Source organism: Trichechus manatus, unplaced genomic scaffold, assembly GCF_000243295.1.
Source record: "Trichechus manatus latirostris isolate Lorelei unplaced genomic scaffold, TriManLat1.0 scaffold00026, whole genome shotgun sequence".
NCBI classification, from domain to species: Eukaryota; Metazoa; Chordata; class Mammalia; order Sirenia; family Trichechidae; genus Trichechus; species Trichechus manatus.
The window spans coordinates 103,758-115,786 of NW_004443962.1; the positions used below are offsets into that span (position 1 = coordinate 103,758).

At 35.9% G+C, this 12,029-nt stretch overlaps 1 protein-coding gene across 1 annotated transcript; it reads right to left on the reverse strand.

Moving 5' to 3' along the window:
- Positions 1-1,921: 1,921 nt before the first annotated feature.
- UTS2B (urotensin 2B) lies at positions 1,922-11,572 on the reverse strand. Its single transcript, XM_004373564.1, has 5 exons — positions 11,470-11,572; positions 6,944-7,042; positions 5,478-5,515; positions 3,610-3,703; positions 1,922-1,947 (listed from the first exon to the last, which is right to left on the reverse strand). The coding sequence occupies exons 1-5, from the start codon at positions 11,570-11,572 to the stop codon at positions 1,922-1,924; spliced, it is 360 nt and encodes a 119-aa protein (XP_004373621.1).
- Positions 11,573-12,029: the final 457 nt, after the last annotated feature.

The window sequence follows — 12,029 nt, forward strand, 5'->3', positions numbered from 1 at the left end:
TTTTTATTTTTATTTTACTTTAAACAGTATCATTCACTTATCTTACCAGATACAGTTTTACAAGCAAGTACCACACAATTAATATTACATAGAAAAAACTCTATTTCTTCCATATTGTAAAATAAGGGAATGTGTGTACACTCATCTGGCCAGCTATCAATTACTATATTAGTCATTAATATTTTTTAATTATAAAATTACATTGACAATCTTGTATGCCACCACAGGTAGCAGAGGAAACTCAGATTAAACTCACAGTCTTAGAATTGAATAAATAAGCTTGTGCAGATGTAAGCAAGAGCAGTTTGATATAAAGATGTGAAACAAAAACTAATCAGGCGTAACCAAACACCTCGTGGGATTGTTGCTGGGTTTGAAGGCTTAGGACTATAGTCTTGGCGGGCAACTCAGCAATTAGCGTAACATAGTTCACAAAGATAATGACCTACATTCTAGTTTGATGAGCAGCATCTGGGGTCTTAAAAGCTTGCGAGCAGCCATCTAAGATACAACTATTGATCTCTACATGTCTGGAGCAAGAGAGAATGAAGGAAACCAAAGACTCAAAGAAGAAACTAGTTCACAGGACTAATAGTCTACATGAACCTGGCCTTACCTGCCTTAAGACCAGAAGAACTAGATGATGCCTGGCTACCACCGCCAAGTGTTCCAATCAGGGAAGCAATAGCTGGTTCTGGGTAGAATGGGAGAAAAATGTAGAACAAAACTCAAATTCCTGAGAAAGGCCATACTTACTGGACCAGTAGAGACTAGAGGAACCCTGAGACTATTGCCCTGGGATACCCTTTAAACTTGAAACTCAAGCCCACTCGCAGTGGTCACCCATCAGCTAAAAGACAGAGTGGCTCATAAAATAAACAATAGCACCCAGGAGTACTGTGCTCCTCTAAACAATCATCTAAATGAGACCTAACGGTCAACATTTACCCTAGACCAAAGATGAGAAGGTAAGGGGGAACAAGAAAGCTAAATTAATGGAAACAGGACAACCAGAATGGAAATAATGAGAATGCTGACACATTGTGAAAAGTATGACCGATGTCACTGAACAATATGTATAGAAATTGTTAAATGAGGACCTAATCTGTGATGGAAATTTTCCCCAAAATCACAGTAAAATATATTTTTTTAAAGAACTGATCAAGGGAAATGCAAGGAGTTTGTGTTTTGTGCCATTTCTTGTTTTTTTGGCACAGAACACCTAGCTTCTTATACGTTGAGAGTATCAAATAGTTTCTGATGTTGTGGAAGAGACAGTGATAAAAATTTAGAAACCAGAAGACAAAATTTTTCTGTAAGCAAGTTTTCTTACACATTTTCTCTCTGAAATATCTAGCACTCTTTTCTCTGAGAGTTCAATAAATAACACACTTATGTTTACTAACAATGTATTCATTGAGCTGTGGTCTCAGTGACAATTGTCCAAAGTAGCAAAAAAGGGATGGTGGCTAGCATAATCATAAGAAGGAAAAAAAAAAAAGGCAATGATGACATAGTTTCCAAACAAATAGAGACAAGATAATTTATTTTACCCCTCCAAAATGCTTTTTAAAATATTTTAATTGATAGCTCAATAATACAGTCATCTCAGGACAAAAAATATAGAGACAGTGAATTTATAGGAAGCATACAACAGATACAACACTCTTAACCTTGGCTCTACAAGGCCATTTTGATAGCTCCATACCATTGAAAAGTGCAATTGATTTGTCGTAATTCAGGACATAAAACATAAGCACATTATAACTCACTTAGCAACAAGTTAGCAAGGTAATAAAAATAATACCTAGAGTAAATGCCACAGTTTCTTTATGCTTGAAATAGCCACAGTATTTAAGCAGTAAAATAGATACATATATTCTTCCAGTGTTTTTTTTTTTTTTAACCCAGAGAAAAAGCTTTAAATACAGTATTTCCAAAAGCAGGCTAAAGAAGAAAACAAAACAAATTCTTTATTAGAAGGATATTTAATTAAATGTTACACTCGAATAAAATAGTTTATGTGCATACAAGTATGAGAGAGAGTTTTGTAAAATGAGTATTCAATATGGCAGCCCCTAGCCACATGCGGACCTTTAAATATAAATTAATTAAAATTAAATTTAAAATTCAGCATCTTCATCGTATTATCCACATACTAAGTGCTGAATAACCTGTAATGGCAGTTCATTGTACAGGATGCAGTCCCTGGAACGGATTTGGAGTGATGCACTGGTTAAGAGCTTGGCTGTTAACTAAAAGGTCGGCAGGTTGAATCCACCAGCTGCTCCTTGGAAACCCTACGGGGCAGTTCTACTCTGTCTTATAGGGTTGCAATGAGTTGGAATCATCTCAACAGCAATGGTTTTTTTTTTTTGTTGTTGTTGTTTGTTTGTTTTTTTAATGGCAATGAGTTGAGTATAGTCTATGTGTTTAAGAAGATAGCGAAGGATTGACTGTGGTAGAGAGAGTGCTCACTATGGATTATACATATTCCTTACATTTATCAGTCTGCCTTGCTAATATGTTGATGTCAGTCCTAATGACTAATTTTGGTCAATGGACTTGAGTAGAAGTGATCTGTGTCACTCCTGGACTGAGGTAGGTAAGAGCTGGGATGCCTCCTCAGCATTGGCAAGCTTGGAGCCAGTCAAGATAAACAATGTTCTAGATGATATAGCTACAAGATAGAGGAGGGTTGCATGAAATATATTGAACTTTTTGTTTGGACTTTATTATATTTAGCCCCTGAGATTTGGATTAAAATTGTTAATTCAACATACTAAAAAGCCTGTTGCCATCGAGTCAATTCTGACTCATAGTGAGCCTATAGGTCAGAGTAGAACTGCCCGATAGGGTTTCCAAGGAGCAGCTGGTGGACTTGAACTGCCAACCTTTTGGTTAGCAGCAGTAGCTCTTAACCACTGTGCCACCAGGGATCCTAATACCTCATAGCCTAGCTTGTACTGACTAAGGAAAGGTCCAACAAATCCCTATTCCATCTCTTCTCCCACTACCACGGTTTCCACTCCTGCAGCTATAGTCAGCTCAATAAATAGAAATTGCCATTATTTTCTAGTTGCTCAGCCCAAAAACCTTGGAGTCATCTTTGACATCTGCCTTTCTTGCACATCCCAAATCTAATCCTACAGCAAATTTTGTTGACTTTTTCCCCGAAAATATATCCTAAAAGACCTATCTTTCTAGAATTAAATAATATAAATCAAAACTTGAACCAAATGTAACAGCAATGAAAGGTTCTTCTTACTTCAATGATGATGCTCTAAAATTCTAAATAGACTTAAAAATTGATTTCTATTTGTGATCCTGCCAGCTCTGGTGTCTAATCCAAAATAACAAGGATCATCCAGAGAATTTTTTTTTTTTTTAAAGGACCTATTTATTTTAAAGCAGAAAAGTGTGACTTTGTTACCCATTGTTGCAAATATGGCAAAGCTCAGATTATTCATATGAGAACAATTTCTTTGGAAGAGTTTTAAAAATATGAGCCTTGATCTTTATCAGCATCATAGGATTAAGAAATACCAAGTTATTCTCTTCCCTCTCAGAAACCATTGTAAAAGTAATATTTTAGAAATGAAAGCTTACCTCGCTTGTTAGGATGGGAAGAGGATGGACCGTCTATAGCATAGGACATATCAGCTGACTTTGCCTCCGTCAGCTGTTGTGTTAGCTTTTCTAGCTGTAAAAATCAAATATGATAATTAATTAGTCTTTAATAATAACCATTCTGGTCTCTACTGAAGAAGATGAAAGATGGAAGGAAGGAATGAAGCAAAGCTGACAAGAAGGAAGAAAGAAGAGAAAAAAGAAATGTAAGAAAAGGACAGAAAAGAAAAGAAAGAGAAAAAAGGAAGCTTGCATTTAGAGATTGGCTGGGAAAGGTTCATGACTCAACAGGGAACCTGGAACAAAAAAGTTTGTGGTGAAGGAAGTCTAGTCTGGGTGTTAATTGATGGGGTTCCTGTAAACATAGACTGTGTCACTGGACTTGATTTTGTCACCTATAATGAGCAGTCCTTTTCAAGGAGCTCTGAAGAACTATGTGAATGCTTGGATTTCCTGAATTCTTTGTCCTTTCTAGCAAGGAAGGAGAATTTTTTTTTTTTAAATTGTGCTTTAGGCGACAGTTTATAGCTCAAGTTAGTTTCTAATACAAAAATTCATACATCCATTGTTATGTGACCATAGTTGCTGTACCTATAATGTGACAGCACACTTCTCCTTTCCACTCTGGATTTCCCACATCCATTCAACCAGCTCCTATCCCTTTCTGCCTTCTCATCTTGCCTCTGGACAGGAGCTGCCCATTTAGTCTCATGTATCTACTTTAACTAAGAAGCACACTCTTCACGAGTATCATTTTATGTCTTATAGTCCAGTCTAATCTTTGTCTAAAGAGTTGGCTTTGGAAATGGTTTTAGCTCTAGGTAACAGAGAGTCTGAGGGCCATGTCTTCTGGTGTTCCTCCAGTCTCAGTCAGACCATTAAATCTGGTCTTTTTACTAGAAGTTGAGTTCTGCACCCCACATTTCTCCTGTTCTGTCAGGGACTCTCTGTTGTGTTGCCTGTCAGGGTGGTCATTGGTGGTAGCCAGGTACCATCTAGTTCTTCTGGTCTCAGGTTGATGGAGTCTCTGGTTTATGTGGCCCTTTTTGTCTTTTGGGCTAATATTTTCCCTGTGTCCATGGTGTTATTCATTCTCTTTTGCTCCAGGTGGGTTGAGACCAACTGACGCATCTTAGATGGCCACTCACTAAGGAGAAGTATTTTGAAGCCCTAAAGTTTCCACCCAGAAATCAACCCATGTTAATTTTTAACAAGCTCTCTAACTGCCCAAACCCTGAAGACCTAACTCTACCAGAAAAGTTCAGCCTGGGCGACTGCATGTCACCATGCCCTAATTGCTCAGAATGGAATGATGGGGAATAACTCTTTTCCAACTAACAAAGAAGTTTGCAGAAAAATGGCTGAGGTCAAGAGGGTAGCAGTTCAGGCCCTCCAAACCAGCCACTTCAAGGAGAAAGGCTCCACTTTTGGTTTCATTTCCTGGAATCATGTAAAGTTTTGTCTTAGACAAAAGATTTCCACTGTTTAAAAAATAATAATAATAACTTCTGAGAGCCATCTATCTGGTTAAAACATCCCATTTCACAGCTGAGGAGATTTAGGTTTAGAGAATTTGAAAACTTGCCCAAGGTTTCATAGTTAGGTCATTGGAGAGCAGGGACTAGAATTCAGATTTCCAAACAGGTTACCCTATGACCACTTCAGCCATAGCTTGCTTTTGTAGTATAACTTGATTAGTTTTTCCTAATGAATTACTTCACCCTTTTTCTAGCACGAATAAAAGTTTCACATTTTAGTATTAATAATTTAAAAGAAAACATTCTGTTAAAAGAAATTATCTTTTGATTATTATTAAATTTGAGCATCAAAGTATTTCACACTCTTACCTGGTTAAGTTCTTCCAATTTGTTAGCCAGTTCTATATCTGCAAGACACATTTGCCATATGAAAAATGTACAAGTAATACTCAATTCATTTTAGGACACACATTTAGGATTTTATGTGGAAGGCAAAGTTTTTTTTCATATGATTTGAGATCACCTACCCATTCCTAATAGAAAGTCCCAAATATTTTTTTCAATGCCCATAACATTGAAATGCAATCAATTATGTCATGAGAAAATACCTAATTTCCAGAAATAAGCACCAAGTTTTCTGAAGTAGACTATGGTTCTAACATGGACTATTATTTAGCAATAACTATTTTACTGACATTGGGGAAATAGTCATGAAACTATATTAAATGAAAAAAATAGGACACAAATATGTATCTCTATAATTCAATCGAAGGAAATTCCACAAAATGTTAATAGTAACTCTCTGGATTTTACAATTTAGGTATGAGTTTTTTATTTTTTTATAAGTTTATTAATTGAGAATATATTTTACTTCTTAATTTAAAAATTTTCATTTTTTTTAAGTATTTAAAAACTGAAAATCAAACCTGTTGCCATTGAGTCAATTCTGACTCACGGCAACTCCAGGTGTGTCAGAGTAGAATCGTGCTCCATAGGGTTTTCAAGGCTGCAACCTTTAGAAAGCAGATCGTATTTAGTGAGGTATTATTACAAATTAGTTATAGAAGTATTTAATAAAGTATTATTTTAACCAGTGCTTAGTCTCATGAATACACTTTTTAGAAGAGTTCAGATGCTCCCTGGGAGGGTACTGCAATGTCATACGGTCACATTTTCTAGAAGGTTAGATTTGCACTATTTCTGAGAAAATCTCAGTCATTTCTTAGAGAACTGTCATGCAAATTGTAAGTAATATTCTCCTTTTATTCAAAGGGAAAAAAAATCTCAATTTGTGTGGCCTAAATTTCCCATTCATGGTCTCTATTCCAACCATTTTCCAAATTGAAAGAATTTGATTGAAAAAGGTAGTAGCTTAAAAACCTCACAACTGCTATTAATTTATGAAATATCTAACAGAAACCTATGTACATAATAGTTTCAAAGCATTTGGTAAAATAAAATATTAGTTGTACCAGTGGGAAGTTGCAGAGATGAGAGGAAATATAAACAAAGGTAACTTTTATTTTTTTTAACTAAACGCTTACCATTCCCATTCAGATCCTGTAATTGAACAAAACAGGCTTTTAATATTTTTATATAACTTCATTGCTTGTAGCATGAAGATAAAACAAAGAAAACACTTAAGCCTTCAATAACAGATAAGTAAAGGAGTTGCTATTATATTTTTAATATTAGTTCTCGTTTTGAAAGAGTAGGTCTTAAGATCGCTACAAGTCAAAACTGACTCCACAGCAATGGGTTTGTGTTTTGGGTTTATGTCATCCTGCAGAACAGACTCTGATATTTATTCCAGCATTGCTTTATCCCTGACTCACCAATGTTGGTAGATCTTTGGAGATCAAAATTTCTATTCAGTAGTGCCAGCAATAGCTCGTCACGATTTATATCTTCTTTATCTGGAAACAATTCATTTTCTGTAATGATTGCAAACATCCATTTTCAGACTATGTCACTGAAAGTGTTTCTGATTAAACAGGTAACTATCAATGTCTCTATTCACCAGTGAAATGGGTATAAAGATGTGTGATCCAAAGAGAGGGACTATTTTTAAAATCATTGAACGTGTAGGAACACTCAGAGAGAGATTGAGAGAGAAAGAGATAGACCACATGCCTAGGTTATACCCTACAGTATTACATCTGATAACTTCTGGGTAGTGGAATTATGGGTGAATTTTACTTTCTTCTTAATCTATATTTTTGAAATTTTCTACTATTACATTTAAGAAATACAAATGAATTTTTTTAATAAAAAATAAATAACATTTGATTTTGGAATTTTATTTGATATATTTATGTTTGAATATGAGCAAATTTGTATTCTGAGACTTTCCTTGAAACCACTCAAGGGAACTTTGTGGAAGAGCTGGAATGGCGTCTAGTTCCATACTGATGACTTTTGATCTTTGTCCATTTACCTCATACCCTGTTCATTGCTCAGAGTGGCCACTTCTCTCAGCCCTATTACATCAGAACTGTCATGCAAAGTTCCCTTCATGTTTTATTCTGGAGCAGAAATTGGATCAACAGATATTATTCAAGCTATAAAATATGAAGATTCAGCTAGCACTCAATCAACCAATGATGTAATTGAAACAATAATTAGTATGTTACACATAAAATGAACTTTTGTGAGGTGGCCTGAAAAAACCTACCTTTTATCACACAATTTCTATAGGACTTTCTTCCTTCTCTCTGTGTCCTCATTCATACAAATGTCCCAGTGTGGGCAGAAGCTAGATTAGTGAGGTTGAAGTTTGGGAGTGAGAAAAGTGTGGTTTCACCTGGAGAAACGGCTTATAATTTAACAAGATTCTCTCTTTAAATCATTTGTTTTTCCTTGTGTCTACAAAACATCAATAGATAAACTCAAATAATGAAATGGCCAATTAAAGGAAAGAAAGTCTTGCTGAAAAGAAAAATGGGTAAGTTGGGGCAGTGACAGCATCAACGTCTTCTGCATTGACCAAAGTCACTCAATGGTTCTCTGTTCTCCAATTTTCTTTGCTTTATAGAAATTATCTGTAAAATTATTTGAATAACTAAAATGTTAATAAAATATCATATGGAACTTTTGCTTGACATCAATTATTCAATGACCCTCAGGGATAGTTTACGAGAAAAATATGATCATGCAGTAACAATATTTTTATTATTGTTGTTCATTAAAATGTCAAATGATAAATTTTAAAAATGTTTTAATTGAAAAAATAAGGTTCATTTTATCACCAGATAATAATGACTACTCTTTTCAGAAAGAGAGCTGTGGGAAGAGAAGCAGATTCAATGCCTTCAGTTTAGAGAATTTACAACACTACGTGAAGATAACCAGGAAACAATAGAGCTGAGGCTTTTATTTGGTAAATTTACAGTCCAGTTCCCTGCATGTTTAAATGGAATATTTTCCAAGGTAGAAATTAATACATTTTAATTTCTTTAACAGTTTCATTTCCAGTGATTACATTTGCCTATTTTTGTATCACCATTTAAAACAACCATCTTTTACAGAAATCCCTGAAGAAAAAAATTTTCAGGAAATTATAACAGAATATTTTTCATTTCTAAACTTAAGTAAGATATTGGGTAAGAAAAAAATAATATAAAATAAATCTTTTGTTTCTTGTTTAATTTTTAGTTTTAAAACAGGAACTAACATGGTTTTTTTTAAAAAAAACATGTCTACTTTGAATATCTTCCTATTTTTGAACAGGGAGTGAGTATTGATAAGGGAAATACTTGAATATAAAAATACCTGAGTGTAAATGGACTTTTGGCACAAATAACAGTGAAGCCATCAGACCTGGGAAAGTGGGTGCTTTTGCAAATATACAGAAAATACAGAAGACACACTGATTTACTAAAAGTTGAGTTACTGAATCTTAAAAATTTAGTTGACCCCTTGCTTTTCATACAGATGTGAAGCTTTTTACTGGAAGTGAAAAGGGATTTTATCAGAAGGAAACCTGGAAGCCCTCCCCGCAAAGGATAATATACCATAAAATACATTTTTCATAGTCTTCTAGATCATGATGTTCTTTCTTACACCTTTTATGGTAGGCAATTTGTCCAGTTTTTTGGCTCCAGCCAAAGGAAATCTGGCAGGTGTGTGCCATTTGCCTTGGACGGTATCTAGCCCTGATGGAGAACGGTGGTGACTCTAGGTCTATAATTTGTGTCTGCATACAAATGCTTGCTTGAAAAAAAATATATATATGTTAAGTAAGTTAAATATTTGGTTGTTTGAAAAAAGATGTGCTCGTGGAAAGATACTCACTCTAATTGTGGACAATTAAGATAAAAAAAAAAAAAACCTTACAAATTAATCTTCCTCCTTGACATATAAGGAAACCAAAATTGAAAGGGAACCCAGGGAGAAACATTTCCACTCTGCTGCCAGTGATACATGCTATTTAATTGTAATCTAGCAAAATGCTGTAGGGTTGGATTTTTCTATATTTCCTATACACAGGAAATGAGAAGTCACGGTCACCACTAACTAATATACCCTAATTTTGTGAAGTCCTCAACAAATGACCACCTTTTTTCTCACACATTTGCATTGTGGTGGGAACACAGAAAGGCTTATTATTGCACAGAAAGAGTAATGGAGGGCCACCAAATGTAATGATTTGGCCAGACAGAGACAAAATGTGAGTGTCATGGGTAAAATCCAGCACCTTTGCTTCCCAGATTTGTATTTAGGTTACTGAGACAACTTGCTTTTCAAGAGGAAAATTCTCATAAATAACAAGGTCTTTGCAATGTTATTTGAAGTGCCAAAGAAACTGCTATAGTTTCCATTGACTTTTAATACCACGTCTGCTGTTGCCCTAAGCACAATTCAGGTGATCACAAGAAGGGGCTGTAGCTGCTAAATGTACTATCACAGGCAAAGCTGTGAGAGCCAGAACTCAACAGGACTGCCTTGTTTTTCCCTGTCTCTTACGTTTTCCGCCCTTGACAGGGTGCAGTCTTCACCACTTTTCTATCACTCTCTGTTAGAGAAGAAAATTGCAGTTTTCCTTCTCTAACAGGTTTCCGCCTTACACCAGTTCCGGCTTTCGCAGGTTTTACGGTACTTACATGTGAGGCAACATGGTCTAGTAAAGTGGAACTAGACCCAGAAGTGGGAAACTTGGTCCCTTTGCTCAACCCAGTGTCCTGTCAACAAAATTCATTACTTTCTGTCTTGGCTCCCCTTACATGAGTAAAATAATGTCTCCCCCTTCCTGACAAGGAGGTGAGGCTGATGAAAGAAAACTACAGAATTTCAAGTGGGAAAGGATACTAGGCAAGGTTATTTTAAATTACTCTTTTTAAAGCGTGAAGAAATGTATAAAGGTTTCAGTGAGGTTAAGTTGCCTGACAAATATTAAGCAGTTTATGAGTCAGCACTAAATCCAATTCTACTGATTCTCAGATTAAGAGCTGTTTCCATGATAGAATGCACTGAAAATTTTACAGGAAGGTCAATAAAAGTTACAATAAGATAAGAGCAGAAACTTATTTTCACCCAATTTATTATGGTATGTATTTGCAGATACCATAGATGAAACTATTTCATTTAACGCATGTCCCCTAATATGTTAGAACTCTAATAAATAGAATCGGTGCATAAGATGGATGTTAGTATCATCCTCAAGGTATTTTATCATGCATTATTATCCTCAAATCTCTGCAAATGCAAGTTTCTGCCTTCATACATAACTGCCTTTCATAACTGATTTACAATAATCCCATGGGATAAAAATACCCTACTGGTTTCCCCCATACAAACTTTTGAAGTATGCACAGATTACATGACTGTGTTACTATTCATACATTCCTCATCTTTGGTCATGGTGTAGCAGTGAGAAATGAGTGTCCCATGAGTAGGAAAAATACAGTGTAGCTGAAATAAATTTGGTACAATGTCAGTTAAAATAAAATTTGGTGCCATTTACTTGAGAAGAACAGCATCACAGATTACGCTTAATTCAGAACAGCAACTACTAAAGGGATGTGTTATCAGGAGGGACCAGTCCCTGGAGAAGGACATCATGCTTGGTAGGGTAGAGGATCAGCAAAAAGAGGAAGACCCTCAATGAGATGGATTGACACAGTGACTGCAACAATGGGCTCAAACGTAGCAAAGATTGTGAGGATGGCGCAGGCCTGGGCAGTGTTTTGTTCTGTTGTACACAGGGTCGCTATGAGTCAGAACTGACTCCACAGCACCTAACAACAACAACAACAGTGTCTTGAAAAATTATGGCTGTAACGGCAGAAAAACCACGTCTACACAAATAGAAAGATAAAGATTAATTCCTCACCTGCAGGATTTTAGATTCATGTTCACTTACCTCGGGTATGATGTGGCCATCCGTGAACCAACTCTATGGAGATCATCACGGATAACAAACTTAGAACTCCAAAGCAGAGAGGGATTGAGAGGAGCCTATTCATGTTAAAAATCTATTGTCTCCCCTGTTAGCAGAGAAACTGACTTTCCAGGTCAAGAAGGATATTTCAATGGCTCTAGAACGCGGCAGAGCTTGCTTTTTAAAGGTGGCAACTGCGCTTCAACTGCAAATGTTCTGGACAAAGGAGAAAAAAACATAAAATGGAATGCATCCTGTCAACATGATTCAAGACTTGGAGAAGTGACAGGTTTGCTACACAGTCAATGACAGAAAGAATCCAATCGATATGGCTCATATCTGTCCATTTCACTAAAAGCAGGCATTCTTATGCGTGCCTGCGCACTCAAATACATGGACAAGCATAAAGCAAAAACTGGGGATGCCAAATGAACTGATTGGATTCACATAATTTATTGTATAATTTCCTGACGCCAGAGTTAATTCACTTCAAATCCTATTAATACTAAGGCTGAGTGTATCCAAGGAAGGTGAAAGTGGGG

Coding starts and splice junctions, on each gene's coding strand:
- UTS2B (XM_004373564.1), bottom strand. CDS start 11,572: ATGAATAGGCTCCTCTCAATCCCTCTCTGCTTTGGAGTTCTAAGTTTG. Junction 3,704..5,477: donor AATTGGAAGAACTTAACCAG/GTAAGAGTGTGA, acceptor TGATTTTTACAG/CTAGAAAAGCTAACACAACA. Junction 1,948..3,609: donor TTCCCATCCTAACAAGCGAG/GTAAGCTTTCAT, acceptor TTTCTTCTTTAG/CCTGCTTTTGGAAATACTGT.